The sequence below is a fragment of the Diadema antillarum genome, unplaced genomic scaffold (genome assembly GCF_040938485.1).
Source record: "Diadema antillarum isolate AM-2024a unplaced genomic scaffold, OU_Dant_1.0 scf00000087, whole genome shotgun sequence".
NCBI classification, from domain to species: Eukaryota; Metazoa; Echinodermata; class Echinoidea; order Diadematoida; family Diadematidae; genus Diadema; species Diadema antillarum.
Window position 1 is genome coordinate 1,308,164 of NW_027270976.1, and position 27,974 is coordinate 1,336,137.

General features: G+C 37.8%; 1 protein-coding gene across 1 annotated transcript in view; it reads left to right on the top strand.

Annotated features, from left to right (window-relative positions):
• The window catches only part of LOC139718058 (uncharacterized), a 76,271-nt gene that overhangs the window by 9,096 nt on the left and 39,201 nt on the right, over nt 1-27,974 (top strand). The window contains exons 3-6 of the mRNA XM_071629551.1: nt 5,229-5,291; nt 10,524-10,581; nt 14,222-14,314; nt 20,716-20,832. Of these exons, the coding sequence (XP_071485652.1) occupies nt 5,229-5,291; nt 10,524-10,581; nt 14,222-14,314; nt 20,716-20,832 (331 nt within the window). The remainder of the gene's footprint in view (nt 1-5,228; nt 5,292-10,523; nt 10,582-14,221; nt 14,315-20,715; nt 20,833-27,974) is intronic.

Here is a 27,974-nt window from a genome sequence, read left to right on the forward strand (position 1 = left end):
GCGGTCGGGCGGTCGGTCCGTTGCAAATCTTGCGTCGCGAACTACTTCCTCAGTTTTCAACCGATTCCCATAAAACTTGGCACAGATGTGTGCCTTGGGTTGTAGATGTGCAAGACGTATTTTTTGACAGTACCCAAAAGTACGTTGCCATGGTAACGGCATATTATGGGCAAAAATGGGTACAAATCTTGCGTCGCGAACTCCTCCCACAGTTTTTGATCAATTTTTATGAAATTAGGTACAGATGTTCATCTGAATATGTTAATGTGCAAGACACATATTTCCGCAGTGGCAAAAAGTGCGTTGCCATGGTAACGGCATGTTATTGGTAAAATATAGGGCAAAATGCTTCATGGCAAAACTGCTTCATCAGTGTTCTTCCAATTCTCATGGAATTCATATTGAATGTTTGTCTTAGGATATAGGTCAGCATGACACATTTCTTGACAGTGACAAAAAGTATGTTGCCATGGTAACAGCTCACATATTATGAGCCAAAATGATGGAAAATTTTGTGTTGCAAACTACTTCCTCAGTTTTTGCCCAATTTCCATGAAACTTGGTACAGATGTGTGCCTTTGGTTGTAGATGTGCAAGACGCATTTTTCGTCAGTACCCGAAAGTACGTTGCCATGGTAACGGCATATTAATGGCAGAAGATCAAGGAAAGATCTTGCGGATTTAACTACTTCCTCAGTTTTTTGACCAAAGCTTATGAAATGTTGTTTGGCGGGGGTATAACCAGTCGCTGTAGCGACATTTCTAGTTTTTGCTATAAATCACTAACTGTCTGTTACAGTGGAATTAGGTTTCCTAGCTAGTCACTTTACTCTTTGCTGCAGATCAAAGATCAACATGTTTCCATATCAACACCAACAGGTTAGATGACTTCTCCCTTGTATGTGGTGCCCGCAGCTGAAAAGCAGCAAAATTTTGTCCTTTTTTTTTTTTGAGGGGGAGGGTTGTGTCAATTGTGTGTATCATTTTTATGGTTGGTTACTCAACCATTTTGCTGTGTAATGCTTATTTGTGATGTTTACCTTGAGAGACGTGTGATGTTTACACAAGTACTGACATGAGCCCATATCTTGGGCAGATATCATACAGATTCATTTAGACATTCTGTGATACAGTATTCTATTGTCTTCAGAATAGCTTGAAATAAACAGGCAAGGTAACGGGAAGAAAACTGGCTAGCTACAGAAGGGATGCCAATAGTCATAAATACTACACATACATTTTCAGTATGGGTGGGCCAGTATGTGGGAAGTGCATCATGTTTATCAAACTTTGTGCCCCAGTTAATATCTGAGGCTGATCGTGGATAGATGGCATTCCTGCTCTCCCACACTTTCTTTTATCTGGACTTGCTTTATTTGCTATAATATTTTTACAACTTCTAGTCACAGGTTCACAATTTAGTAACAAAACAAGCTTCTGGATGTCTTGATATAGCACATCCACTTGTGACACAACTGAAAGATGTATAGGATATTATCATCCTAAGTTATGTTACTGCTTATTGTTTAGATTTGAGTCACTGTACTTGTCCTAAGGTACAACTCAGATTCAGAATTCTGTCACATGTACAGAAATGAATTGCAATACGAGGTTTGTATGATAGGAAGATATTACTGTTCTCTGCTGTTCACCAGTGAAACTAGAGGCTTCCAGCTTTATCTTGCCCCATGCAAGGTTGACTTGTGGGATGTTCGAATATCCTGGAATGGTCATTTAGAATTCCTCTTTCATTTGATTTTATAAATACATATGTACTTGCTAGTCTTATCATGATCGACTGCTTTTCTAAAGACCATGCAGTTTGTACAAGAGATCATAATGGAGATAAATGGGAGGGTACATGGAGATGCAAGGTACATATCATTTTAGTTACATTGCTCAAGAGAGTAGTGCAGCTGTCCATCAATGTTTTTATGGGTGGGAGATTTGTCGTCGTTGATTGACCAATACAAGGGAATAATCAGTCATGATGAGACGTAACCACTCTTCTGCAGTGAGAAAGATGTAGATCTATGCAGGAGGAGAGAGGGATGACCTTGTTTCCTCCGGCTTTACTGGCCAGCCTCTCATCATATGCCAAAGTTCAACCTCTTCGGAAAGCAAGTTTAAAGGCTGCATATCATGAAGTTTGTTGCTTAAAGATAATGATGTTAGCAGGTAAAACTGAAAATGTATCACAATGATATGATGCTAAGAAGAGGTATTTAAGTTCATCATTCAGTCATGAGCTGCTTCTATTTCTATGAAGAAAAAGCCGTATATTTCTCACAGCTGAAGATGGTGGTATATTTTTAAATGTGTCACGTACAGGATTTGTATGGAAAGTTGTTGAATGTGTAACAATGCCTTTATGTACTGCCTGTAGTATGCATTCCATTTAAATGGCTTTAATTTTATAGAAGATAAGTTTTCTGCATCATGTTTTAGATAAATCATTTTAAAAAAGCCTTGTAGAGTGGGAAAATGTAATTTTCTGATGTAATCAGTTTCATAAAATGTAAATTAAATTTTATGATTATCTTAATTGTTTTGCGTGAGATTTCCTTTTCATAGAAAATTACATGCAAACAAATGTTACACATATACATTCCTTCACCGGATAAAAGAGTGGCAGAAGTTTAATTAGTTGGTCAAGGTATGATTCACTGGTGGTCAGTGCACAATGGTGAATGATTGTGACCATCATCTTCTGTTTAATTAAGGCATGAAATGATTGTAGTTCATTAATCAACATGCTTCCTATGACCTGGACTGTATTAAAGTAAAGCTCTGCAACCTTCTCAGATGGCTTTACTTGAAGGCATGAAATAGTAATCCTTGAAACTTCAGTGCAATCTGGCTTAATGACTTTCATCAACTGGTCATTAGGCAGTAGCCAGAGGGAGGCGTAGCCTGTGGGGCTAGCCAACAGATTATGAGGGTTAGCACTCAGTTGGAAGGAGCTGCTGTATAGCCACACATGGGGAGTATATGTCTGAAGGCATGGATTTTCAATTACGATTTATGTCAGTTTATGACTAACTTACTGAGCCATCATTTGATGTCACATACTACAGTGTATCTCTGCTAAAGCAATATAATCACCTGCCAGTATTGTAGATAGTGACCTTTGTTTTATAAGGACCTCCAAATCCTCAATGACATGACTGTACGGTAATCAATAAAGTACAATAGCTCTTTTGTTGAGTGTCAACATGTGACAATACATCACTTTGTTTTTCAAGGTTTACTGTTGACAAGATACCTGCTTCAATACCCCTGTTTCCTCCATGTGAAATGCAAGTGTATGAGTTTCAAAAGATGAGGAAAAAATGCAAGTCACATCAAATTGCAGTTAGCCCTCGTGATACATTGCATGTATTTTTGATATTCATCCCTTGTGTACACATAATCATTAAATTGTATTCACATGAAAGCACTGGAATCCTTATGTGTCCATGCCTACTTTCTTTCCAATGAACATGGTTGCGATTATCCATGGAAAGGGATCATGCATCTAGAAGATGTCAATGTAAGATTAGAGAGGAGCCAGCCAGATCAAACAGACAAGAAGAGATGATGTTTTGATTTGATATTTCAATTTCAATGTACCGTATACCAGGTCACTACTCTTATATTAAATTTAGAACATATTTTTTTCATCTCATAATAATGTTTCCCATGCACAATAGAGCCAGGTTGCAGGAGTTTGTCTTCACGGTAATCCTATACAGCATTGCCATGATATATTTCTTTATCAAAAATGCAGTCCAATGATTAAAAACCAGAAGATGCAGATGAAAGTAAGCTGATTTATATCTTGATGATTATTGCAGGAAAATCCATTATTATTGAAAAGTATGCAGGTCAAAAATGTTTGCCCAGATCTGTAGCACCAAGGTTTTCACCCTGGTTGCATGCATAAACAGTCCTTTCCGATCTTGCATTATGAGAATGCTGCAATAATATGCGGTACTCTGGTGAAACAAATCAAGCAGGTTCTACATTGTATGCAGCATGTCTATTATAGAACTGCATAGGATGGTTACTCCTCAGCTCAGTTGTAAAGGGTTCTTACTTGTGATGACATAGAGAACCGCTGTGCACTGGCACACTATACTGCAGCTGGTCTAGTTTCTTGCATTCTGATGCCATGGCTCTGTAACAGTAAATATCTCACTGAATAATGTATTGTGCACACAGGAGGGACATCTACATGGCAGGAGAAAAGTGTATTGGTATACAGTAGGCTACATGTGTAGTTGTGATTGTGTCAGGAGTTCTCCAGATTTCTTCTTATATCTTTCTCCTTTTTTTGGGGGGGGGGGGAGGGGTGGTAAAGGTTCTCACCGCTATTTTATTTGTGCCACTGTTCATGTTTAAAACCCAGTCCACCCCCAAAAAGTGATGCAAAAGATGTGCCATAATAACAGATTTACCAATCCTCCCTAATTGTGTGGGGAGCTTCCTGAAAATGACATGTATCATGTCCTAATGGAAGAAATCAGCCTCCCTGATTGCTCTTTGGTGTTTTCCTGGTTTTGATGTGTTAATACTGGCAGCTAGCAATTATAGTTTTATTGTTGCTATTTTGCATGTCTTTGAGGTCAGTAAAGTTTAAATTGTTAGACTCGTATTGATAACAACCCACAATTTTTTTCATATAGTTTGCATGCATAAATCTTATTAACCGTATTCTTGTTTTTGTTGTGTGAATTAAGTTCAGCTTATGACAGGAGAGAGACAGAAGAAAGAGAAGAAGAAAGGAGAGAGTGCTTTGGGTAGAGGGGGGAGTCAAGCAGTGGAGCACAAAGAGAAAAGGATAGTTAGATTGAGAATGTAGGGAGACTCAGAGAATTAGAAGGCCTGTAAATTGTAATAAATGTGATAATGTTTTGCTACATTTAGCAGATGTATTAAAATGAGTAGCCAACAGGTCTCTCTGCAGTCACAAGCTGGTCACATGACTCTTAAGAAACACTGTATACAGTACCACATAGAGCTGTGTAAAATTATTCACTCTTTACATGGCTAACTTTGACTTTAGTGTATTCATATGATATTGTGTTTTTCATATGATACATTTTGGGTGTCGTATTGTAGCAGTACTATTTGTCAAGAGCACATTCCAACATGCAGCCCTTCCCCTCTCCATTCCCATCAAATGACATTAGCTTCACATGTCAATATTCATTAAATGAGGCCTTTCTTTTCTTTTCCATTGACAGGTGTGCTATAGTGGTTTTCAACCCCAGGAAGAACAAGCAGTTTCACATCTTGAACCACTCAAAGTAAGTGCACATTTCACATACTCTGATTTTTCACTTAGCTAATGGAGCTAGAACTCTCAAAGGTTGGGGTATCTTCGTGTGAGAGAAAGTGCTAGCCAGATGCAGTCCGACAGATCTATGGAAATATGAGCAAAGTTTGATTTTAAGCCTTGAAGGAAAGTCATGACCATTTCAAGAATATTCAGTGTCTGTGGTATGGCATCATTAAGAAGCAGTCTCGATCATATAACCTTGATATCTCTTACACAGTACACTTTATCATTTAATAGTTCTTTATAAAATCAAATGTGCAGTTTCATATTTTCTGGCATAAAGACTTTTGTACTCAAGGTGTGTCAAGAACATATCTTTCGCAACCTCTGAGACTGAGAAAGTTAATATCTCAAGCACACAAATTTGATAAAAATACTATGTTTAATCTTTCATACATGTATGCAATAAATGATTGGTATTTTGTTAATACTCCAGTATGTGACAAATACACAACTGTTTTGCAGTGTCCAATAGACTCCATGCCAAAATGTACTGAGATTCTGTGGTCATGACTCGGGTGGTTATTTTTATTTATTTATTTTTTTTTTTGGGGGGGGGGGAATCTGCTTAGATTTTCTTCATCATTTACTCAGATTTATTGATTGAATTCATGCAGCTTTTCCATAAATTCCCTTTAACAGTAATCACTTTCTCTTCATGTCGTTGAGCCAAAACTCTCTTTTGAATGCATTTATCCTGTAAGATAATGTCTTTAATGCCTGAGAGTAACCAAGTACATGTGCTCATGAATATTACATTTGCACATTGTGGTCATGGGTTTGCATTATGGTATTCCTTCTAATGAAACATCGCTGTGGATTGAAATGATCTGTTTTTATGTGTGCATATTTCTTGGCCTTACATTGTTTTTCAGACATAAGAGTGGCTAAGCTAAGATATATTCTTTGTCCATTAGCAGTCCATATATTTTCATACAAGGACAAGGAGAGAAAAGAAAAGTGGTTCAGACATTCTTGATTAAACTGACTCTTTTAATCTTGACCATCGCATTTCACCACCTAGCACTGTAATGGCATCTGATTGTGGTATATCAAGCATGGCCCTAGCCACTGCGATGCTATATCTGTGAATGTGCAGTGACCATGAGTTAGCTCCAAAACACCTCAGAAGTATATGCAGACAGACCTTTTTATCGTTAATTGTTAGTGAAAAAAGAATGATCATGTTATCTGAAATATTGTGTTGATAAAGTATTTCACATACACCCATGAATAAGCAGTAAATCTACGTAACTTATCAGTCAAGAAAGAAATAGAACTATTTTAAAGAGCATTTCCTTGGCTATGTTTTTATCACTTTCTGTTATTGGAGGTATCTGTTTTTGCCTTCAAATGTGGTATAGTAAAGTTTCTATTATAAATAGGCTAGTAAGGTGTGGTCAGACCAAACCATCAGACCCTAAGTAATGTACTGTAAAATGAGAATGTATGAGAAAAAAAAAACCTAAAATGCTTGTGAAAGTTCTGTCTACACTATATGCATCGAATGCCGGAGGCAATTCTCAAAAATTTCATGCCACAAAAACATCTTCTTACTACAGCCAAAACATCAGGAGTCACTTGGATTGGTTCAACCAATCTGCACTGAAATGCTCCATTATCACATTAAGTAGAACATATGATTTGAACACCACTTTTTCACAATATTTACATGAAACCAAAACTAAGGTCATAGAGATATAATGATATCTTTTAATTTTAGTTTTTGATATTCTGTCATTATACTGTGTACCACATTAAATACTGACTACTTGTAGTGTTGAAGTCAAACTTTTGGGGGGAAGGCTATGTTTCCTAATGATTTCACAGATTGACCTGTACAAATGAATGTCACTATCACTCTTATGCTAGATTTAATTACGTTTTTCCCCAGAAATGCATTTAGTTTATGTCCACAAACGTATTTTACAGTTAAACAAGGTTAGCCTGTAATTTGGGACATGTACTGCATCAAACACAAACTTTGCAATGTAAGCAACAAAATGACTTAAAGTCAATCAGAAAGCAAACTTATTTCTTCCCTGTCTTATGCTGAGTGAGTTTGTTTCACCACAAGAATTGTCCAAGCAGAAGAGAATTTGATACTTTCACCTTTTTGGTTAGAACAGTCAACCACTAGGTCTAATTTGGCTTCGAGCCCCTGGGTAGAGGAAAGCTGGTTCCTGAAAGGGTTCCTGAAATGGCTGCAAGGGGTGCCTTGCCTTTTATGCAAGAAATAAGTCAATTGAATTCAGCCTGATAAATTGTCGGAATTGTTACGCAGGAACCTCTGATTGCGGTTGCCAGGCAATGAGGCAGGGGTACATGTAAGTGGGCGATTCCTCTTCAGAGGTGAAGTTTAGTCAACAATGATGGATGCCTAGAATGGTGCTATTGTGTGTTCCAACCTCTGTCACTCTGTCACCAGTTACTTCATTGTAAAGACCTCTTTATTTCCCTGTTTGTGCCAAGGGTAACTGAACAATATTTAGCATGCCTGAGGTCATTCAACTGTGAATGTGTTAACACAGCTCGATTTGGAAGATGAAAGCAAATAGACATTAGCCAACTCAAATATGTCAGCTGTGAAGAAAAACAAATAACGGAGATGTGACTATGGACTGGACTGTTGACCACATTACCCGATGCTTGAGGAAGTCTTTCGAAAGAAATTGACACAGTGTCTATGAATTATTGTACCCTTGATGAATGCTCTGTAGAAAAGTTATCAGTTTTCTGCTTGTAGTATGTCTATGAATAAAGAGTTATGAACTTTTATAAACGTAGAAAAACATTTTCTATCACATTGTTTTTATGATGGAATTATGTGGGAGAATTAAGGAGTGCAAATCTATATATGAATATGAAAAGAATTGTAATAGATCAGCATCAACTGATCCTAACATGTTGTAACTTCAGAAACATCATATTAACAGGCGCAGACTTACTCATGACACATATGGGTTGAACTGAAAAATTGTAGATCTTCAGTTCTTCCTTACTGACTGGTAGACTTCAGAGTCAACAGCAGTCAATGCATAGCTAAAGAGCTATAGTATACACATAATATAGTTGTACATCCAGCATTGGAATATTTAATGCAGTCATTGCTAAGTCAGTACAGGTTTTCTAGTTGAAGTCATTCATACTGTACAAATCACGAGATGAATCTCTTTCATTGTAATATCAAACGTTGCACATTCGTTGTTCATTACTGAGTGTCTATATCAAACAAAGAGTGAGTTCAGGGACAAAAATAGAACTCTCTCTATATTGTGGCTTTCATTACTGTCATTAACCCGTTGAGGACGAGTCCTGAGTATACTCGGGCAAGTGTCTATTGGAAATGCATGTTGTAGCAAAATCAAACCGTCCTCAACAGGTTAAAGGGGAAGGCTAGTAACTGATCAGTGGGAATCAGTGGAAATGCTGGGAGATGATTGTTCCAATCCTTATGGGATTCATTCAAGAGTTCATTGTATATCTATTGTTGTGTGAAAATGATTTGCTTCAGAATGGTCTCATATTCAAGTAATGTGCAGTATAATGCTTCCAGGTTAGCGTCCCTGGTCAGTGACGGAACATTAATCTGCACATTACTTGAATATGAGACCGTTCTGAAGCAAATCATTTTCACACAACAATAGATATACAATGAACTCTTGAATGAATCCCATAAGGATTGGAACAATCATTTCCCAGCATTTCCACTGATTCCCACTGATCAGTTACTAGCCTTCCCCTTTAATTCTCTTTTGACATCATCTTCACGTTTCCTATTGACATAAAAAGCACATTTCATTCCTGTTAACCACATTTTCGGAAAGCCGATTTTAAAAAATTCATGAAACCATTATTGCAAGCCTTCCTGGCTGTATTATTAGATTTGATGTTTGTTGACTGCAGATTGGATGACATTAGGAAGAAATCTCTCAGGAAATCCCTTGTGATATGAAATGACGCTTATTCCCTCCCGCTATCAGACACCAGTGTGCTTGTCTGGAGTCTGCTATGTGTGGTATTGAAAAGCTCTCCACAGACATTACAATTCATGCTTTTCAGCACATTGCCTTGTATTCCTTCCCCCACATTTTTGCTGTACGAACCTGAATCTGTATTTATCTGTCTGTCTGTTTAACCATCAATACAGTATATCAACTTCCCATTAATCTTGTTATCCGTCTGTCTGATCATCTATCTTTTAGGTCTATCAATCACGCATCTGCCCATTGCTCTGTCTTTCTATCTATTTCTCCATCTGTCTTTAGTTGTATTTGTCTTCTTGTTGATATCTTTTTCCTCTTTGTGTACTGGTACCTCTCTGTACACTTTATCTATGCTGTACAGGAACTGGTTTGAAATGTAGTGCAGTTTGTATGTAATCTGGAAATTGGAAAACCGTTCTGTATGGTTGTATGATAATTAGATGACTAGACAAAAAAAGAACTATGCGAATCTTGCCATTCTTCAGTAATTATATGATTGACAAGTAGTTATAGAAAAAGAATGCAACATGGAGACTAATAAGTGCACATGTTCATTTTTCAGTGTATGTCGTCAGTCAGGGACAGTTTTAAACCGTAAGATACCACTCTCCAACCAATCTCATCGACTATCTGAAAATTATTATTATCAGACCTGTAGGTATTGCCTCCCTTAATGAAGTGATTTTATGCTACAAGTGCAGTTTTAAATCATAAAATCTAGATACAAAGATAGTAAATAAAAGTTTAGCATGAAGAATGCAAAGTGGCGAAGGGGGACTAATTTTTAATTATTGCCTTTGTCATGTAATGTTGATGGTTCCATGACATTTGCTCCTGCGACAATTGCTCCCACTGAATATCTGCACACTAAGCCAGACATCATTTCTATCCACAAACATAACCCTAGTCCACATGTCAAACTAAACCTAAAACCCTATCACAACCCTAACCCTAAGTCCTTGGAGAAAATAAGACCGGAGCAATTGTCACAGAAGCAAATGTGTTGTCACCAATTTTGATATTATTTCTTCAATCCAAAACATGTTGGGTATTTTGTTTCCGTGGCAGAGTTCATATCAATTAATCAAGGAGTGGAATACATATGAGATGTATGCATCCAAAATCATGGAAGAATGTATTTTGTGGTATCAAGGTGATGTGTGCTTTATTCATCCCTTTTTTATACTCTTTGCATCCTTGTCTTGTGCCCTCAGGAAAACACTGACTGCTCTCGCATTTTCTGGAGACGGGAGATACCTTGCATCAGGAGAGGTGAGTCAGAGAGAGGATGAGTGATGCGGGGAGAGGGAGCGATGCGGGGAGAGGGAGTGATGCGGGGAGAGGGAGTGATGGGAGTGAGGGAGTGTCTTCATTCTACAGCAGGTGGAATCATCAGGGGCAGCGTAGCATAGGTGGAGCGTAAAATTGACGATCATCTTTGATGTGGAACTATGCCGTCCCATGGGGGAAGGAAGGTCCCCGCTACAAAAAGGGATTATAATATGTATGTACATGAGAGACACTTTGATGTCTCCATGGTTTCAGTGTCTGGATGACACATCCTCTAAGGAGGTGATCATCAAATCTGTCACCAGTCGTTTTGTATCCAAAGCCTGCCACACACACACTTAAGATTTGCTCACAGAAATAGCTTGTTTATATTACATTGTAATGTCAGTTCTGTTTCCGATGATCATTCATAAAGTGATTACTAATCTTCGATAAATCAAATTGATTTATTTAATACTATCAGTCTCTAAGTGGAAGATCTAATCATGCTTCAATCATTCAGTGTACTATAATGCTCTTTGAATGGAAAATTTGTCTACATGATAAAAGATTAGATGAAACTTGTAACCTTTGCAGTTCAGGTGTTGTCTCTGGTATTATTTTTTACTTACTATGCTTTCAACAATTATTCATGTATTAATAGGAAGACAGGTGCCCCCAAATCACTGATTTATCAGTCATTGCCCTAATATGAGAACCTACTTGAGGTAGCATCTGTCGAGCTTGATGACCTTATTTGGACATCCCAATTGTATCACACTTTGTGAGTCTAAGAATCTTCATTCTTCAAATCAGTCATACTGAATCACAACCATGTTTGTGGTTAAGTGTATGTTGAAGCTGAAGTCACTATCATAAGGAAGGCAGGAAATGTTTGTGTGAACAGCCACACCGATAGGCAGGAACATGTTGAGTTACTATCTGCTATACGTCAGAAATTCAGTGATATGTCTCGGGTATAAGTTGAATAATACAAACAAGATAGAAAAGGACGTAACAGCTGGAGGTGCTTCTTATTTCACATTTGGTCAAAATATAATGCCACATGGTTCAATATGTGACTTTATTATAAGTCGGTTGTTATTGGACTTATAAAATGTCACTACTAGGCTCATACTAATATCAGTCATCCATTTCCGTGTCATAAAATTGTTTCACATACCTTTACAATTGTATTAGCTTAGCAATTAGATGTATATCTGTGATGATGCATGTCCGCTGTCCCAAGATATAAAGGCTAACTGATGTGATATTTTCCTCCACGGGTGCATTCACACAGACAGTATAGTAGTAAGCAAAACAATATGGAATCCATCTACTTGTCACATAGCAGAGTCACTAGCAAACTCCTGATTAGATGCACTTTATTCATCATGCTTTGTGCAAGGAACAGTTGTTTGTTTTTTTTACATTGTTTGGTTATCATGCTTTTATTTTTTATTTCAGTTGTTTCATCTTGCTTTTTCTCTTTGCTTTTTGGTTTGTTATGTTGTGTTATGTTTTATTTGTTTTTTATTTGTTTGTTTGTTGTTTGTTTGTTTGTTTGTTTGTTTGTTTGTTTTTTTGCATTTGCTAATTCAAAGTCTATCACATAGATAACCTTGTTACCCGTACCTGGTAGATTGCACATGGTATAAACTGATACACAGAGAGAAATGTATCATTTTACCAGAATGGGTTCCAGCACGTGATCACTTTGTTTATTGGGAGAGCCATTTGTTCAGGCAATAAAACCATTTTATGTCATTACTCATCCTATCACATGGGCATGATTGTCAACACCCGAATATTGCATGGTATAGAAGGGGTCATAAGTCACACTCAATTTGCTAGAATAGCTTTCCCACTAAGATCAAGTCAGAACCAATATCAAGGAGGAAGTGGAGGAGGAGAGCAGCTAGCTGTTGAACATAATCAGATTCTGTCTCTCTTCAATCGCCTCTGAGGAATTCAATATCACTGTGTCCCAAACACCATCCCCTTCTTACTTCCATTGCAGCCCTGCATAGCAAGGCAAACTGAGGCACTTATTTCCACCTATGTGTTAGTGGCAAGATGCTATTTTAGTAACCTGTTATTTGCCTTAGGTTGTTTCCTTGGAACAATCACAGGCTTTTCAAAGCTAGATGTGATAGTTTCAAGCCTTTTATGGCTAGGATGGTGACTCATCCGCCATCACTGGATCTAACAGGCATTGGGCATCCCCGGCACCCCAGCCGCCTCTACCGTCACATTTATAGCTGTGGCTAATAATGTTAATGAAATGAGTGTCGGGGTTGGAGATGCATTTTGGGTTTTGCCTGTGAGAGTTTTTTTGTGGGAACTCAGTGAGAGTGCATTTATATCTCACAAGGTCACTCTCACAATAATTTAATGAAAAATTTATGACAAATTGATTATTTCGGTCATCTAATCAGGAGCTTGCAATTCTTGTGGGTGTGTGTGGGTGTGGATGTGGGTGTGTGTGTATGAAAATGGTAGTAGTAAAATAAATTGCTTATCAAACGATTCAAAGGTAATTGTATCGCCCAGGCACATTTTCATTGATTGGCCAGACAAGTCCATGAATGAATACAAATCAACCAGTGGTACAGTGGTATGAACTACACTTGCATATTGTACACAAAGGCACAGAACCCTTGTGCTGATTGTATTGAACCATATCATGGCAGCCATGAATCAGAGTTAGTGACAAAGAAATTAATATGTCTACTCAGTGAGTCAATTAGCCTCTGAAATTGAGATGCAGAGTGTCGGCAGTCACTTACAGTGTACAATAAATATTCATATATATACCAAATGTCTGCGTGGAGGCTGTTAGGTAGTAGATATTGATTAAAGTATGATATAATGGATGTACAGTGCATTGTAATTGTCTTCTGGACCCTGTTCGTGAACCACTCTGTATGGAATTGTGACCTTCAGTAATTGGGTTAATATAATGACAGCTTGACAACAACCAATAAACATTTTAGTTGTTATGATCACTTAAATAATGGCCTCAATTGATGTCCAAAGACAACAACTGTTTGAAATGTGCAATTGTACAGCTCTTTTTGTAATATTTGACCTAGATGGGATGACATGTGAAATATGGATTACTGTATGACAGATGTAATCTAATCCATGCATTTATGACAAGCTGTTTCTTAAATGACAGTGATACCATACCAATATGATGTTGGGATTCTATGTTAGGCACCCTTACTTCTACATGACTGCAATATCTGTACAATGATATTTGAACGAAAGCAACACAGAAGATCAGCAAAAGTTTGAAGGAAACAAATGTTATGTTACACCTTTGGCAATTAAGAAGTCTGCAACATGGTAACTGACATTGGTCACCTTGCATGTACATCACTTGTGGAAATAATAATTGTATCCAGAAAAGAAACAGAATTTTTATTAATATTTATGTTTGTGTTGGGGTTTTTTCTGATTGTGTAATATCTATGTTTTTGATGGATTCATGCAAAGTAGACCTCTGCAAGGGATGTAGTCTCTTAAAGATTAAAGAAGTACTTCCCAAATCTATAATTCATGGCAGTGTAAGTGGCATGGGAATTCTTTTGTGTATTCTGTGTTTTTAGTGGAAATGATTTTTTTTGTATTCTTCCAGTGTGGTCACAACCCAGCTGTTAGGATATGGGATGTTCAGGAAAGGACCCAGGTGACTGAACTCGTGGGACACAAATTTGGCATCGCTTGTGTGGTAAGTAAAAAGGTTTTGACTCATTGTGGCTGCAGTTTAGGAAAATAAAAATGTTAGTGAATCTGTTGGAGAGAAGCAGGCTGATTGTAAGGTACTGTATACACCGCATATTTCATTGTACATTTAGTTATCATATCACTGCATAACGTCATATAGTGACTCTGGTATCAAATCTTAATAGTGTATTGTTCGACAAATACTGGTAAAAGACTTTTTAATTAAATTGACAGATCATTGTACATTTTCCTTTCCATGTTAAAATGCACTCGGATATTTATGAATTGTATGTTTTCTATGATGATATGCATACCTTTCTGCTTCTGAATGTTGTAAGTCATAAAAATAGTCCAAAAGGATTGTGACTTAACCCATTGTAGACTGGTCCCGAGTATACTTGGGCAGGTGTCTATGGGAAATGTGTGTTATACCAAAATCAGCTCGTCATCAACAGATAAAGGGATTTGTAAACAGTGATGGCTGTGGCATTGCCCTGCTTTTTATATTAGAGAAAATGTGGCCAGTAATAAACCCATCACATTGACTCATACAAAGAAAGAAGTGAAGGAAGGAAACATAGGAGGTTAGTTTGAATAGCATTGAGGACATGGCATTTGGTTACTGTCACTTTTAACACCAAGTTTTGGTTTTCACCCATTAAGTGCTTTGGTGCGCTAATGACTTTGTTTTCAAACCACATGATATGCGAAGTATACATGCAAGTTATATATGCTTCAGTGTTGGTGTTATGAAATTTGTGAGAAGTTTCCATGAAATATGATCCTTTTTCTAAAATTGTAGGAATGTATAGTAATGGTCACAAAATGATTTTATGATAAGTGATTAATCATAAATTATGTTTGTAGGAATGTATAGTAGTGGTCACAAAATGATTGTATGATCAGTGATTTATCATGAATTAATGTGTGAATGAAGATGTATGTGTTTCAAGCTAAGATAAAAACTTTCAAGAATCCCTTTAAAATTTTAGAATAGATGAAGTTGGTAATGTTTTCTACATACATTGTATGTTCTTTGGATGATGGGAATATTTGATGTGAATCATGAATTCATGCCCTGCTACAATCTAGCTAGCTCAAAAGATAGCAGCAGTTAAGACTACCTTCCTAAGAAGAGGCAGCACATAATTGAAATGACGCATCATTAGGGTAGATTAAGGAGGGGAGATGAAAGCGGATTACCCTCAGAATCTGCCGGCTTATCATCTAAAGACCTTGCTAGACTAACAAAACTCTTGCTTTTAAGTCCTAAACCATGCAGTGAGGTCCACGAGGGGTTTTAGCATGTCGCTGCGACATGCTAAAATTTTTGCGCGACATCCTTCAAAACTTGCGACATTCTAAGCGCCATGCCAATAAAACTGCGACATGCTAAAAGTAACTAACTCGCAAATGACTTACGAGAGTGCTCCTTGTTGAAAGGAGCAGCAGTAACGTGTGTTTACAAGCGCCAAAAGTTTATCCACAGTCACCACACCGATCACGACACAACGCAGCTCAACAACAAGCTATCAGTACAGTCTCGCACAACACCACATCACACACTTGCTCACTATCTCCCTCACCTCCCTGCTCACATGTGTATGCTATGGGATTGCGCTCTGATTCGGGATCCACACACACAGCAATTTGTGTGAAGTAACACCTATGCAGCGGCACAGACAGCCGCCTGTATGCATGTGAGAGGGAGAGAGAGGACGGAAAGAGAGGGTCGGAGGCCGAGGGAGGCTGAGGAAGGCTGACACGTGCTCGCTTGTTGTCACGCTTGTTGTCGGGTTACGCAAAAACAAACGATATGAAATGCATGCCCCCCTTCGCCAAAGGTTGTATTTTATATATATATATATATTTTTTTTCTGCTTTGGTTTGTTTGTTCGTTTGTCTGCCTGTCTGTCTCTCTATTCGCAAAATAAGTCAAAAGTTGGGAACAGATTAGGATGAAATTTCAGGAACAGTTGGTTGGTAAAATGGCGCAAGGAACAGATGATTAAATTTTGGTAGTGAGAAGGATTTATGATACCACTGGAATTCAACGTCAGGATATCCAGGATTTTTTCTTAGACTTTGTTTCGTATATTTGAAAGGATTCGTATCAATTCTATAGGAAGCTTGCCATCGGCAATAGCAATTACGCAAAATTAGATGCGTTCAAAGCATTGCCGCAGAGAGAAAATTACCTCCATCTTTCGTTAAAAAAAAATCAAAAACAAAAACGAACGATGGAGTAAGCAAATGCAAATTGTTTAATCTTTTTTTTTTTGGTAGATTCAGCGGGTTATTTTTTCTCTAAAAAGCCATGCGTTCCATTTGAACCTTTAGTAAGTTAGATTTTACTCGAGCGCCGAAGTTGAATTTATCCCAAGGATCTCGTCGCAATACCCAGTTTCCAATGTGTATTCATTTTCGCGTAGCTTTCGGTGCTGCAAAATTTTGCTAGGGCCTAAGTTTACTACTAAACTAATTTCTGTCATTTCTCACACCTCGTTTGGTATGATTTCTTCCCTTTTATATCACTTTATCCGTTCCCTTTATACTTTGAAGTAATTAAACGTAATTCCGTGTCTCGCACTGTTATTTTTGTAACGGCGATTTCTCCGCTTCGCTGCAATACTTTTTCGAATCGAAGCGACGGAGCTCGGAGTTTGATCCCAGCAGCCGCTTCGATGTGCTGTTTGTTGTATTTTCTAAATAAAAATGTTTGTGTTGTTGGGAGGTGTTGATACTTTGTATTTGTTATTTATTTTCCTAGGTATTTATCTCGAGGGATTAGGGCCTATGCGTGTTTCTTAATGTTGATAGGAAAAGGCTAAAATGATCTTGAGTGATGTCTGATGGTGATGATGATAACTATGCTGGTGACTGGTGTAAAAAGACGGATTCCTGTGAATGCTGAGCGTACGTGACGTTTGTTTATTTCCCTTTCCCTCTTACTCTTCTTTCCCCCTTTTAATACTCTCCTTTCCCCTCTCAAGAATGATAAAAAAAGAAATTACATACACCTCACAACAAAAAGAACCACGTGCTATAGCAACCTTCGTAAAGTTCAATCTAAATGTTCAATATCAGCAAAGAATAAGGGGAAAGCACGAATGACAATAAATAAAAGCGAAGAGATCGTGTATGCAGTCTCTTCGGCTAGAAGAAACTTGACACCCCACCCCTCTCCCTTGTGGAAATTTCCACAAAAGCAGGTGCCACACCCAGGTGCGTGCCAGACGAAAGAATGCGCGCACTGGAATAAACAGCGTGTAAATATCCTGGAAATATCGATCGAAGAACCAGCTCATTAGTTGAATTAAAGGAATCATTGCAAAGATATCATGATTCTATTTCTATAGCCTTTCTTTTGGCGCATAGTAGGAAACATCGAACAGTCGATTATAGTGTACTTGATCGAATATCTAATGTTCCCTGAACAATAAAAAAAGGATTGATTATTCAGTCAATTAAAAATGCAATCACAGAAATACATGAATTAAAGGTCTCGTATGACCAGACAAATTCACTACGAGTACAATTGTAGGTCCAGTGAGATGCAGTCATCACCTGGTTTAATACAACGTGTAATGACAATTAATTCCAGTTCACGCTCATCAAAACTGCTTATTACTTTTCAAAGTTTTGGCTATCAACATTCGTTCGTGGGTGTATTTTGTTTGCTTGTTTGTTTGTTTGTTTGTTTTGTGTGTTTTTCTCTCGTGAAAGGCGTAATGATTTCTTCGTATCGAACGTAAACTGCATGTTTACTGTAAACAAGCCATTCAGCTCAGCTCAGCTATGGCGCATTCGATCCATCGAACTTGCAGTAACCTCTTACAGGCAGGATCGAGCACATGGCGCATTCCTTTAAAGTGAAAACTAAGTTTCGGTAAGTGCTGAAGAACCCGTCTAGCACCATTTCATTTTGAACGTGAAGCCACGTGTTTGCATCGGCGCTTTCACACACAGCGCGGCATTTTGCGATCATCGTTATAGCAGAATTTCCGATTCCAGTCAGGGGAAAAGGAATTGGAATACTTCTGAAAATACTGATATTTAAAATCCAATAAAATAAAAAAGCCTGAAAACAATGCATGATTATGTTTAAATAGTAAACAATAATTGGAAACACAGAACAGAGTTTTGCATCCGCTCACACAGAAGCTCTCTTGAGAAGATGAAAGCATTCCCCGTCCCCTGCTAGATAGTGGAAGCTTCCATAATCAGCCCAGCAAGTTTTTGGAGGTACATACAGTTGTACTTGCACTTGTACACATTCATTGCGAGAAAGCAATCAATCAACGCTGAACATTGCGTAGTTTGGCATCTTTATCGTGCTGGTGACCAGCTCGATCCTTCGGCATGTGTCATAATGTTATGTTTAGAGCCTGTAGGCCTCATAAGTTGACAAGTTTAATTCAAAATAGCAAAAGAGAAAAAAAAAAAGGAGATTGAAAAAATATGAATTCTGGTGGGAAAATACGAATTTTGCAGCTGCTGAGTACTAATTTTTGCTTCCAAAGGTTGGCAGCTCTGTACTTTGGAAATTTAATTTCTCTCTGGAAAGGCTTATTGTGGATAGAATTACCTAGATCTGAGTTTTTGTTAAATGTCATTCAAGTTAACTAAACGTCTGTTTACCAGTAGGCTGCAAAAGTGCAGTTCTCACTTTTCTACACTCATCTCATCTACTTTGTGAGTACACAGTTATCTTGGCATTTCAATGTGAAACCAGGGAGGTGGCTCCTCCCTGGTGAAACTGAAAGTAAATAATATTAAAGACAGTCAGTGTGCTGTACTGTAGTACAAGTTCAAGATGTCCTTGTCATTTATCATAGCATCCCCATTGAGGAGTATATCTATTCAAGATATATTCAAAAGGTCTTATGAGTAAGGAGTAGGACGATATATTAACATTTCAAGAACAATTTAAAATCTTATGTCATAATCAAACAATTAACATAATTTTTCAAATATTAATGATTTTTATCCTGGCATTGCAGAGTGATCATAGTGATCAAAGTGTTCAAAATAAGGCTAAGATAGCACCAGAGAGCATCTAGAACCCCAGAGCTTCCAGGGCCCTTAAGCGGGCCCTGGACCCCGGCCGCAAGGGACTTCGCGCTTCGCGCTCGTGATGTGCGCTTCGCGCACATACTTTCATGCGCAATATCACTTTTTTCCCCCTGCAACATGCTAAAATTTCAAGTTGTGGACCACCCTGCCATGAATGAAATGGTTTGACTAGAGGTAACATACAAGAAAGGGCCTTGCCTATTTTTGTTCTTTTTTTTGTATTCAGTCGTTTAGTATAAGTTCCATATTAGAATATTTGCATAGCCAAATCCCATATGTAGCTCATCCACATCATCACCTGGGGTGGTATTCTGAAATCCTTCCTAGGAAGAAATTTCTTCCTACGTCAGGATTTTTTCCTAAGTGGTATTCTGAAAATCTTCCTAAGTTTCTTCCTAAGTAGACTTAGGAAGAAACTTAGGAAGGGGGCGGGAATATGCAAATTTCTGACTTAGGAAGAAGTTGGTATTCTAGAATGCACTTAGGAAAGAATTTTAGGAAATAATTTAGGAAAGCTCCACCCCTGTCCTAAGTACGTTGTTAAGAATAGCAAACTGCAAGCATCGTGATAGGCGCGCTTGTCAGTCATTGCGCGCACATGTACTTTGATGCGCGAAATGAGCGTGAGAAAGGGGACATGCCGCGCACTCGTGTATTTGACCCTACGTCACAGTAATATGCGATTGTCATTGGCAGACATTGGTTAGTTCCTTATGATACGGCATTTCGTATTGGCTTAGGAAAGGACGTGGGTGGGGATAAGGATGGCTTAATTTGCATTAAGAAGTGCCTAGGAAGACATTTCAGAATACCAATTTTGTCTTTCCTAGGCACTTCCTAAGTTTCTGACTTAGGAAGAAACTTAGGAAGAAACTTAGGAAGATTTTCAGAATGCCGCCCCTGGTGCCAAGGATGACCTCCTTGCTAGGCTCTCTTTGTTTCTTATCAGATATCAGTCCATCTAAGCCTTACACTCCCATCTTATAATGATATAAAAGAATCTGTTTTGTGGTTTTAGCCTGGTGTCACCCTAGTTAAGTTATAATTGACACACATGCATAAGAAAAGTGAACAACATCTTTTGGTATCATGCCATTTTTAGATCTCCTTATTTTTAAAAGTAGTGTAGAGCTGTAATACATGATCTAAAATGTTGATACCATTTTGGTTCTCTACTTTCATGTTTTTATAAATAATGCAAAATCAATCACTAGCATGAACACTGCTACAATGATATATTCAGGCTAGTTCCTATATCCTTATTTTAGCAAATATATTTTTCATTGTGTCACTTTCCATGCAATAATTCCCCATCTGATGTGCCTCCAGGCCTTTTCTCCAGATATGCGATATGTGGTGTCCATTGGAGAACAGCATGACATGGTTGTCAATGTGTGGGACTGGAAGAAAAACACCAAACACTCATCTGGAAAGGTTGCCTCCAAGGTAATTACAGGATCTTCATTTTCTTCCTCTTCTTCTGTTTGTTTTGCCTTCGTCTGCCTTTTTGTCGTAAGGGACTGGTAGGTTTGATATAGTATGAAGGCAAAGATCCAATGATCCATGCCAAAGTTTGTCCAAGGCTGTCATGAATTAATCGCAAGTAAAGCAGTGTAATGACTAAATAAATAAAATCTGGCTGCGAACCATCACATGATTTAGAGACACAAAATCTGATAGAGATTTTGTGACTATATTTTCATGTAAATGCAATAACCACAAATTTTATCATGAGCAATGCAGTAAAAAGCAGTCAGTGTTGCAGCATGTATCATGAATAAATCTCCTATATTGACTAGTCTGGCATATATATCCCCACATTTACACGTGTAACTTGATGCACAGGTGTGACCTGCCTTGACTTACCTCGAGCAAATAGCCAAAATTTGAATAACAAATCATGTAGAAAATGCTCATATCTTTTCTAGTTGGTGTAACACACAGCAACATCAGCTATATGCTTGTTGTTTTTATATCTTAAACAGAGTGGCGATATACTAGATTGTCGGATTTGTATCCAAACTGTACCATGGCTGATGTATCCCTTTAAATATCTGTACATTCTCAGTATTTGGGTGACTGTAAATAGGTTGTTTTTTACACTTGTTGGATGACAAGTGGTGCATATCAGGAAACCACTATCAGTTATTTGTGTTGTTGAATGCATTGCTGTGAGAATAATCAGTCTATCACACACACTGCAGTCTGACCCCTCAGAAAGTGCTTCACACTGGGCATGGCTGCAGGGTGATGGGCAAATAAAGGGAATGAACATGTTTTGATGAAACACAAATGATTAGCATACTAGTAGCATTTTTGAGAATGTTTGAGTAATCCAGGCATTTACTGTGTATTTAAATTACCAACCAAACCTTTCACAGTGTTTCATTCTTGTTATTGGGTTTGTTTGTTTTCTTTGCATCCTAACTTGTGACAATCACAGATTAATTACATTAATTTCAAAATTAGCTGTTACCACAGCTAATTGCATTGTGTATTCATTTGATTGTATCAAGGCATTAGAATATATGTCATACATGTTGTACCTGTATGTACATTGAACCATCAGTATATGATCAAAAACCCTCCAAGTTTTTGTCAGATTCAGAAAGTATGATATGTCATGTGAATGTATCTGAGTGAGCTTGATAATGTGTTGGATGTAAACGTAGAAGTGAACAATATTAAAGTATTTCTGTAATAGCAAGTTTATGTTGATAACCAACATGCAACAACTATTTGTGTGATTACTACAGGCAGTAGTGTTAATGCCCTTTCCCCCTAGCTTCTCAGATCATCAGGCGGTCAGATTAAGCCAGGCGCATTAATTTATCATTGCAATCTCATTGGGAGAAGAGTCCTATCACAGTCAAGCTATTCAGGTATATTTGCCTTGAAGTAATTGTTGATTCAGCCTTGACCAAGGCTAGATAGCTGAATAGCATTTTACTGTGCTAGTGTTATAGCCAATCTGTCATTGGGTCACAATCCACTGAATACTTGGCCACAGACATGTAAACTGGAGGCCTTGAGAACTGACCAAGGCAGCTTCCCTTTTAACATGCTAGATACACCGTAGCTTCACTTGATGACTTCACTTGATGACTTCTATCCATTATCAATTCTGAATATAACTTCTTCATATTGGATGAATGGTACATTAATTAATGTCAGATGTGAGATCAACATTTCATTGGACTGATTTCAAGGATGCAGTTGATAGACAACTTCAGAATCCAGTTACTGTCAGAATCAAACTCTAGTTTTTGTAGCCTTCAATCACAACTAGGATAAGCATGGCTTCACCAAAACATTAAAAAAATTAAATTCTGTTTCACAATCATTTCCTCTGTCATTTTTATAATTTGCAAGCTTGGGTTTGAGTGTTACAGATGTACTTTCATGAAGATGTCGTAAATTATTACAAGTAAAATTTACATGAGTCTAATACTGCTAAAAACTTCAGTGTGAATGGGATGTGTGCCCTCGTTTGCTGAGCGGCTAGATAATTGCATGGTCCTTCGAGTGTGTTATAATCTGCACCGTCACACACAACTGCATTTACTGAGAAGTTACCCAGACTGAGAAATACCCTTATCAATAGCCAGGATTATCTTAATGGACAATACTCTTGATATAATACTGATCTAACCAACCATCTGAAAGTTGTTTACCAGTTCTTGAGAGGTGATATGCCAGCCATGGAATCAAGGAGAAGTGATATGCCTTGAATCTGTGTGTATGTTAGCGGTAATCAGATTATTGTCAAGGAATTCATTAACAGACAAACTGACTTGAATGTCAGTTCTAAGCCTACAAAACTTGAGCAGAAATCTTTTAATGGTACAGTTCATTTTTATTTGAAAAAAAAAATCATATCATTTACTATGCCCTCATTTTGCATTTCAGAAATCTTTCACTGTAGGAATGAAAAGTCATGATTCTTGTTATTTCTTCTTATATTTTTATAGGTATTTAAAGGTATAGTCAATTCACTTGAAGAATAGATAATGCCAATAAGAATGGACAACCCCAAATGAATGAAGCTAACTGGAATATTATTATTTGTACCGTACATCTTTAGTTCATCACATCTAAGATAAGCTGTTTTCCATTGATGACAAATTATGCAGCAATCCTAAATTGTGCTAGATGCTTTTAATTTCATTTTTTTTTGAAGCATTTAATGATCAATGAATAGACGAGAATTCATAGACTACTCAATCTTTCAGATTAATATACTCCTACTTATGACACAATAATTTTACTACCACTGCTGAACTTGGCCTTTAAAAGAAGCTGTCCTAATAAGATGCTGTGACTGAGATGAAGACTAATTATTTGAGTGACTTTCCCCATGCCAGTCAAGTCTGTGATTACAGCTCCAGTCCTCTGGGGTCTGTGCCCAACTCTTGAAGGTCAATGTACTTCTTGCAGCCATCTCCATGGATGTTTGTTAGCTGTCCTACCTACCCAGGCAGGTCAGTCAGTAAACCTCATAGCTGAGTATTTGCACAGACCAGCTCCCAGAGGCACTGTATCAAATAGAGACCAACACATGGAAAACTTCTTGCCCAATGTCTTGTCCGGGATTGCAAGCTATCACTCAAGGCTTAGGGAGATATGGACACAGGCTAATGGCATTCTGATATCAGAGATGTGACAGCTTTCAGCTGACCATGTGTGATATATGTTTATGTATGCAGGGTAGAATGATGTGTATAACAGCCTGTATATGGAATTACACACTCATCCTCATGCATTTTACACAAAGTAAGCCAATTTCATTCCTTCAGATACAGAATTTTGGAAAAGGATTACATCGTGATACACTGGATTTTTTCCCCTGTATCATGTGCTACATGATGCACATTAAATAATGAATCATAACTTTTGAAATATTTGAAGATAAGATCAGCATACTGTAGAAATGAGCTCCTTGTGAAATGATGTTGCTCTCAAACTGCATCTGTTTACCGTATTCACAGTGTATAGACCTAATGCTTAAACCATGCTCTGTCAGCGTATCATAGCCATAACCACCTCAATTATTATATTTTGGATGAATACCAAGATTTTTCACCAAAAACCCTCAGAGTACAAACTAACAAATCCATATCCTTGGTGAGAGGAGTGGTTTGTGTTTTTGTTTTTCTCTCAAGCTTTTTAATCTTTGTTTCCATTGTTCTGTTCAAGTAGGCAGCTACTGTTACTCGGTCAAAGGGTGGCCTGTGTTATGAAATTCTGCATTCAATGCCCTTGTCAGGAAAGTTAAATCAGTGCTAGCTAGCTGACTCAAAGAAGCATGAAATCCTGTTTTGTCATTTTTTCCCCAATCTATCGACATCTTTTTTAGGAGTCATGCACTGGTAGAAGGATAAATTGACTCACATTTACCTTTTAATACAATCAAAACCACAACAGCAACAACTTCGGCATATTCTAGCTACATCATACAAAATGTGGTAGGATACTCCAAATGAGATGAGTTTTGATTTCAGACAGTTTCTCAGCCTCCCAGGAATATGTAAGAGGAATGTGTTGCACAAAAGAGAGGCTCACTTGATAACAATGTCAGTACTGGTGTTACCAAGGAGCTTGTACCAAGGAGCTTCAAGCTCCTTGGTGTTACACATTGCCAGTCGTCATTACATAAACCCAATTGCAGGCTTCAGGCTTTCCATGTAGTCATGGCTTCATAGAGAGAGACCAAAAGATAAGCTGCCATTTGATGAATTTCCTCACTCTCACTGTGTCCCCTGCAGGCAAAGTTTACATGTTCAGACAGTGGTCCTGGATGATAACAAGGGGCCAGTGTACTTCGGTCAGATAGTAATTGTCCAAAAACAAAGATTGAGAATAGAACAGAGGTTTTATCAAAATTTGGATTGTGTTTAGAAGCGCCATGAATCTGAAGGTTTACGGTAGGGCATGGGTTCAAGTCTCTAATGGGAGGGGAGGGGACGAAATATTGGAAGAATTTACGGTTGTTTAATTTTGTGATTCGAAACTTCTGTTTGAAAAAAAAAGAAAGAAAAGAACTGAGCACTATAGGAGAGTGAAACCTTGCCAAATAAATTACCACAGAATTGCTTGTCACGAAAGTATGCCATTACAGCAAAGACTGGGTTGGCTCTTTAAAACAAGCTGTTGAAGTCTTTAAAACCTTGCTTGGGAAAGAGACATATTAGCTCTCTGTTGGTTGGCAAACCCTTTTCTTATAAATGCTATCTAAAGGTCTTCAAGCCTTTCAGGACTCTTTCATAGAGCAAGGCAGTACAACAGAAGCTTTGTAACGGAGATTAGCATCGTTAAACTACCTTGAACATTTTCTGTGGCATAATACTGGGGTCTATTTTGACAGACCATGCACTGTTGAGCAGGACTACATGCTTGTCAACACGGCTTGGCGTGTATAATGACAGTTGTAGCTTCAGCTGCTTAATATACACATGTACTGTGTCTTCATTATACCTCCAGTACTGGCAATAGTTTGTCAGCCAATCTTCTGTGGAAACAGTCTGACAGTCTGAATTGTATTTTTGGCAACCTAGTTTGGGGGGGGGGGGGGGGGAGGGGAATTGGAAAACTCAGTATGGTAATGATACCATTTAACAAAGTTTAGACAAGAAAGTTATCAATGAATACCAGTATTGCTTTGTTAGCAGTTTTTCCAAGGCTTCCATGCACATGGAACACATTGAATGTTTCTGGAGTGAGGAATAAAAAAAATGCTGACAGAATGTGATGATTGTAAATTATTCTGACAGGCATCATACAGGAAGTGAATTCTTCCTGCCTCCAATGTCTCTATGATGTTATCTTTCAACAGGCCACTTCCGTCCATAATATTTTAGATGAGTAAAGATGTTGTGAATTGTCAACTCCTATGCTAAAATCTATAATCTGATAGTTTTGACTCTTATGCTACATTAATCATCATCCCTTGCATAATTGGGGTTTGTTTTGAAAATGGATATATAATACAAAATGTACATTATATATTATGTGCACATGGATTCATGAATTAGCCAGTCTACAAATACGTTCAAATTAAAGGATATTTTTTCTTGTGAGGACATAGCAAAAACCTTTCCCATCCATCTGTACAGACATTTATAGCTAATGCATTTTAATGCTGGTAATGGCGTACATTAAGTTGTTGCTACATTGGGCAAGCCTCATGCAAGCTCTATGGTCATCAGAGCAATATCTGTTTTAAGAATGTATGCAAGGGTGGTCTTAGCAGGATCAGGAAAGCTAGTTTATCGTATGAAAGGAATTTGCCCTAAAAGTTAAGCTTCTGAAAATGTCTTTATCTCATTTCAGTTCAATTCAGTGTTAATTTAGCAATGATAATCATTTGGAAATACAATATAAAGTTGTTGATAGTGTAACAGGTGCAATTCAGTAAAAGCCATAGGCTTGATAGAATGGAATGAAATTGAACAGAAATCAAATCATAAACATGATATTGCAAATATACTAGTTGTATGCTGGATATTGTACATGCTCAGTCACTTGCTGAAGTGATCCTTTTTTTTATGCTTGTATTTTAAAACTATATATTTGTTTCTTTTTGTTCTTTTTGCCTGAAATCAAATATCTTCTATTTAGCTCACTTTAGATAAGAGTACATTACAGGAAAGTGATACTGTAAAATGAGGAATTTTCGCGTGCATTTTAATTTCGCGAATTTCGCGAGCGCCAAAATTCGCGAAATTAAAATGCACGCGAAAGTTTTTTTCTACACTACATGCATTGAATGCCAGTGGCAATTCGCGAAAATTTCATGCCACGAAAAAGGCTGTCGGCTCCAATTCGCGAAAATTTCATGCCGCGAATATATCATGTTTTACAGTAATTGCCAAGTTGTGCAAATGCATTTATCCCCCCCCCCCCCCCCCGATGAATTATCGTTTCAGCTGGCAAGTAGGTCCCATTGGTTTGTCTCGTCTTAGAGGTGTAAAAATAAATTTTACTAAAAATTACTTATGTTGGTACATTTGTTTTTGCTAATTGCCAACTTTGGGTCAATAAGATAATAATTTTCATGGACTAAAAGACACAGTTTATAATTATGCTACTCTGAAAGAAGTCACAATATATGAAAATAATGGGTGTGCACCTTTAAAACTGGTCTGTTTGTAATCACAGGAAAGGAAGGCCTGTTGGAGATACCAGCAGCCTCTGTCTGTAGTATGCCAGGGCCTACGTTTATGCCTGTCCATTTTTAGATGTTGAACCTGTTTTCATACCCTGTGTATGCTATGGACTCAAAGAAAGTACAAACTTGCATTTCTCATCACCCACGCCTAGTCTCATTTGCCCATGTGTGTGTCTAGACGAGCCTTTAGACAGCTAGGGCTGTCCCATACCAGGAGCTCCAGCTGGACGTGATTAGGATACTGTGTATTATAATTGTCTTCCTCCCTAAACCTCAAGGTCTGATGCAAGGCTAATGGCCCATGACCAAGGCCAAATGAGTGGACAATCCATGTCGAGGTGCCTATGAGATTATCTACATATAAAATTCATGTAAAATTCATGAAATACCTACTGCTCACTACAGTAATAGAGTGAAAAAA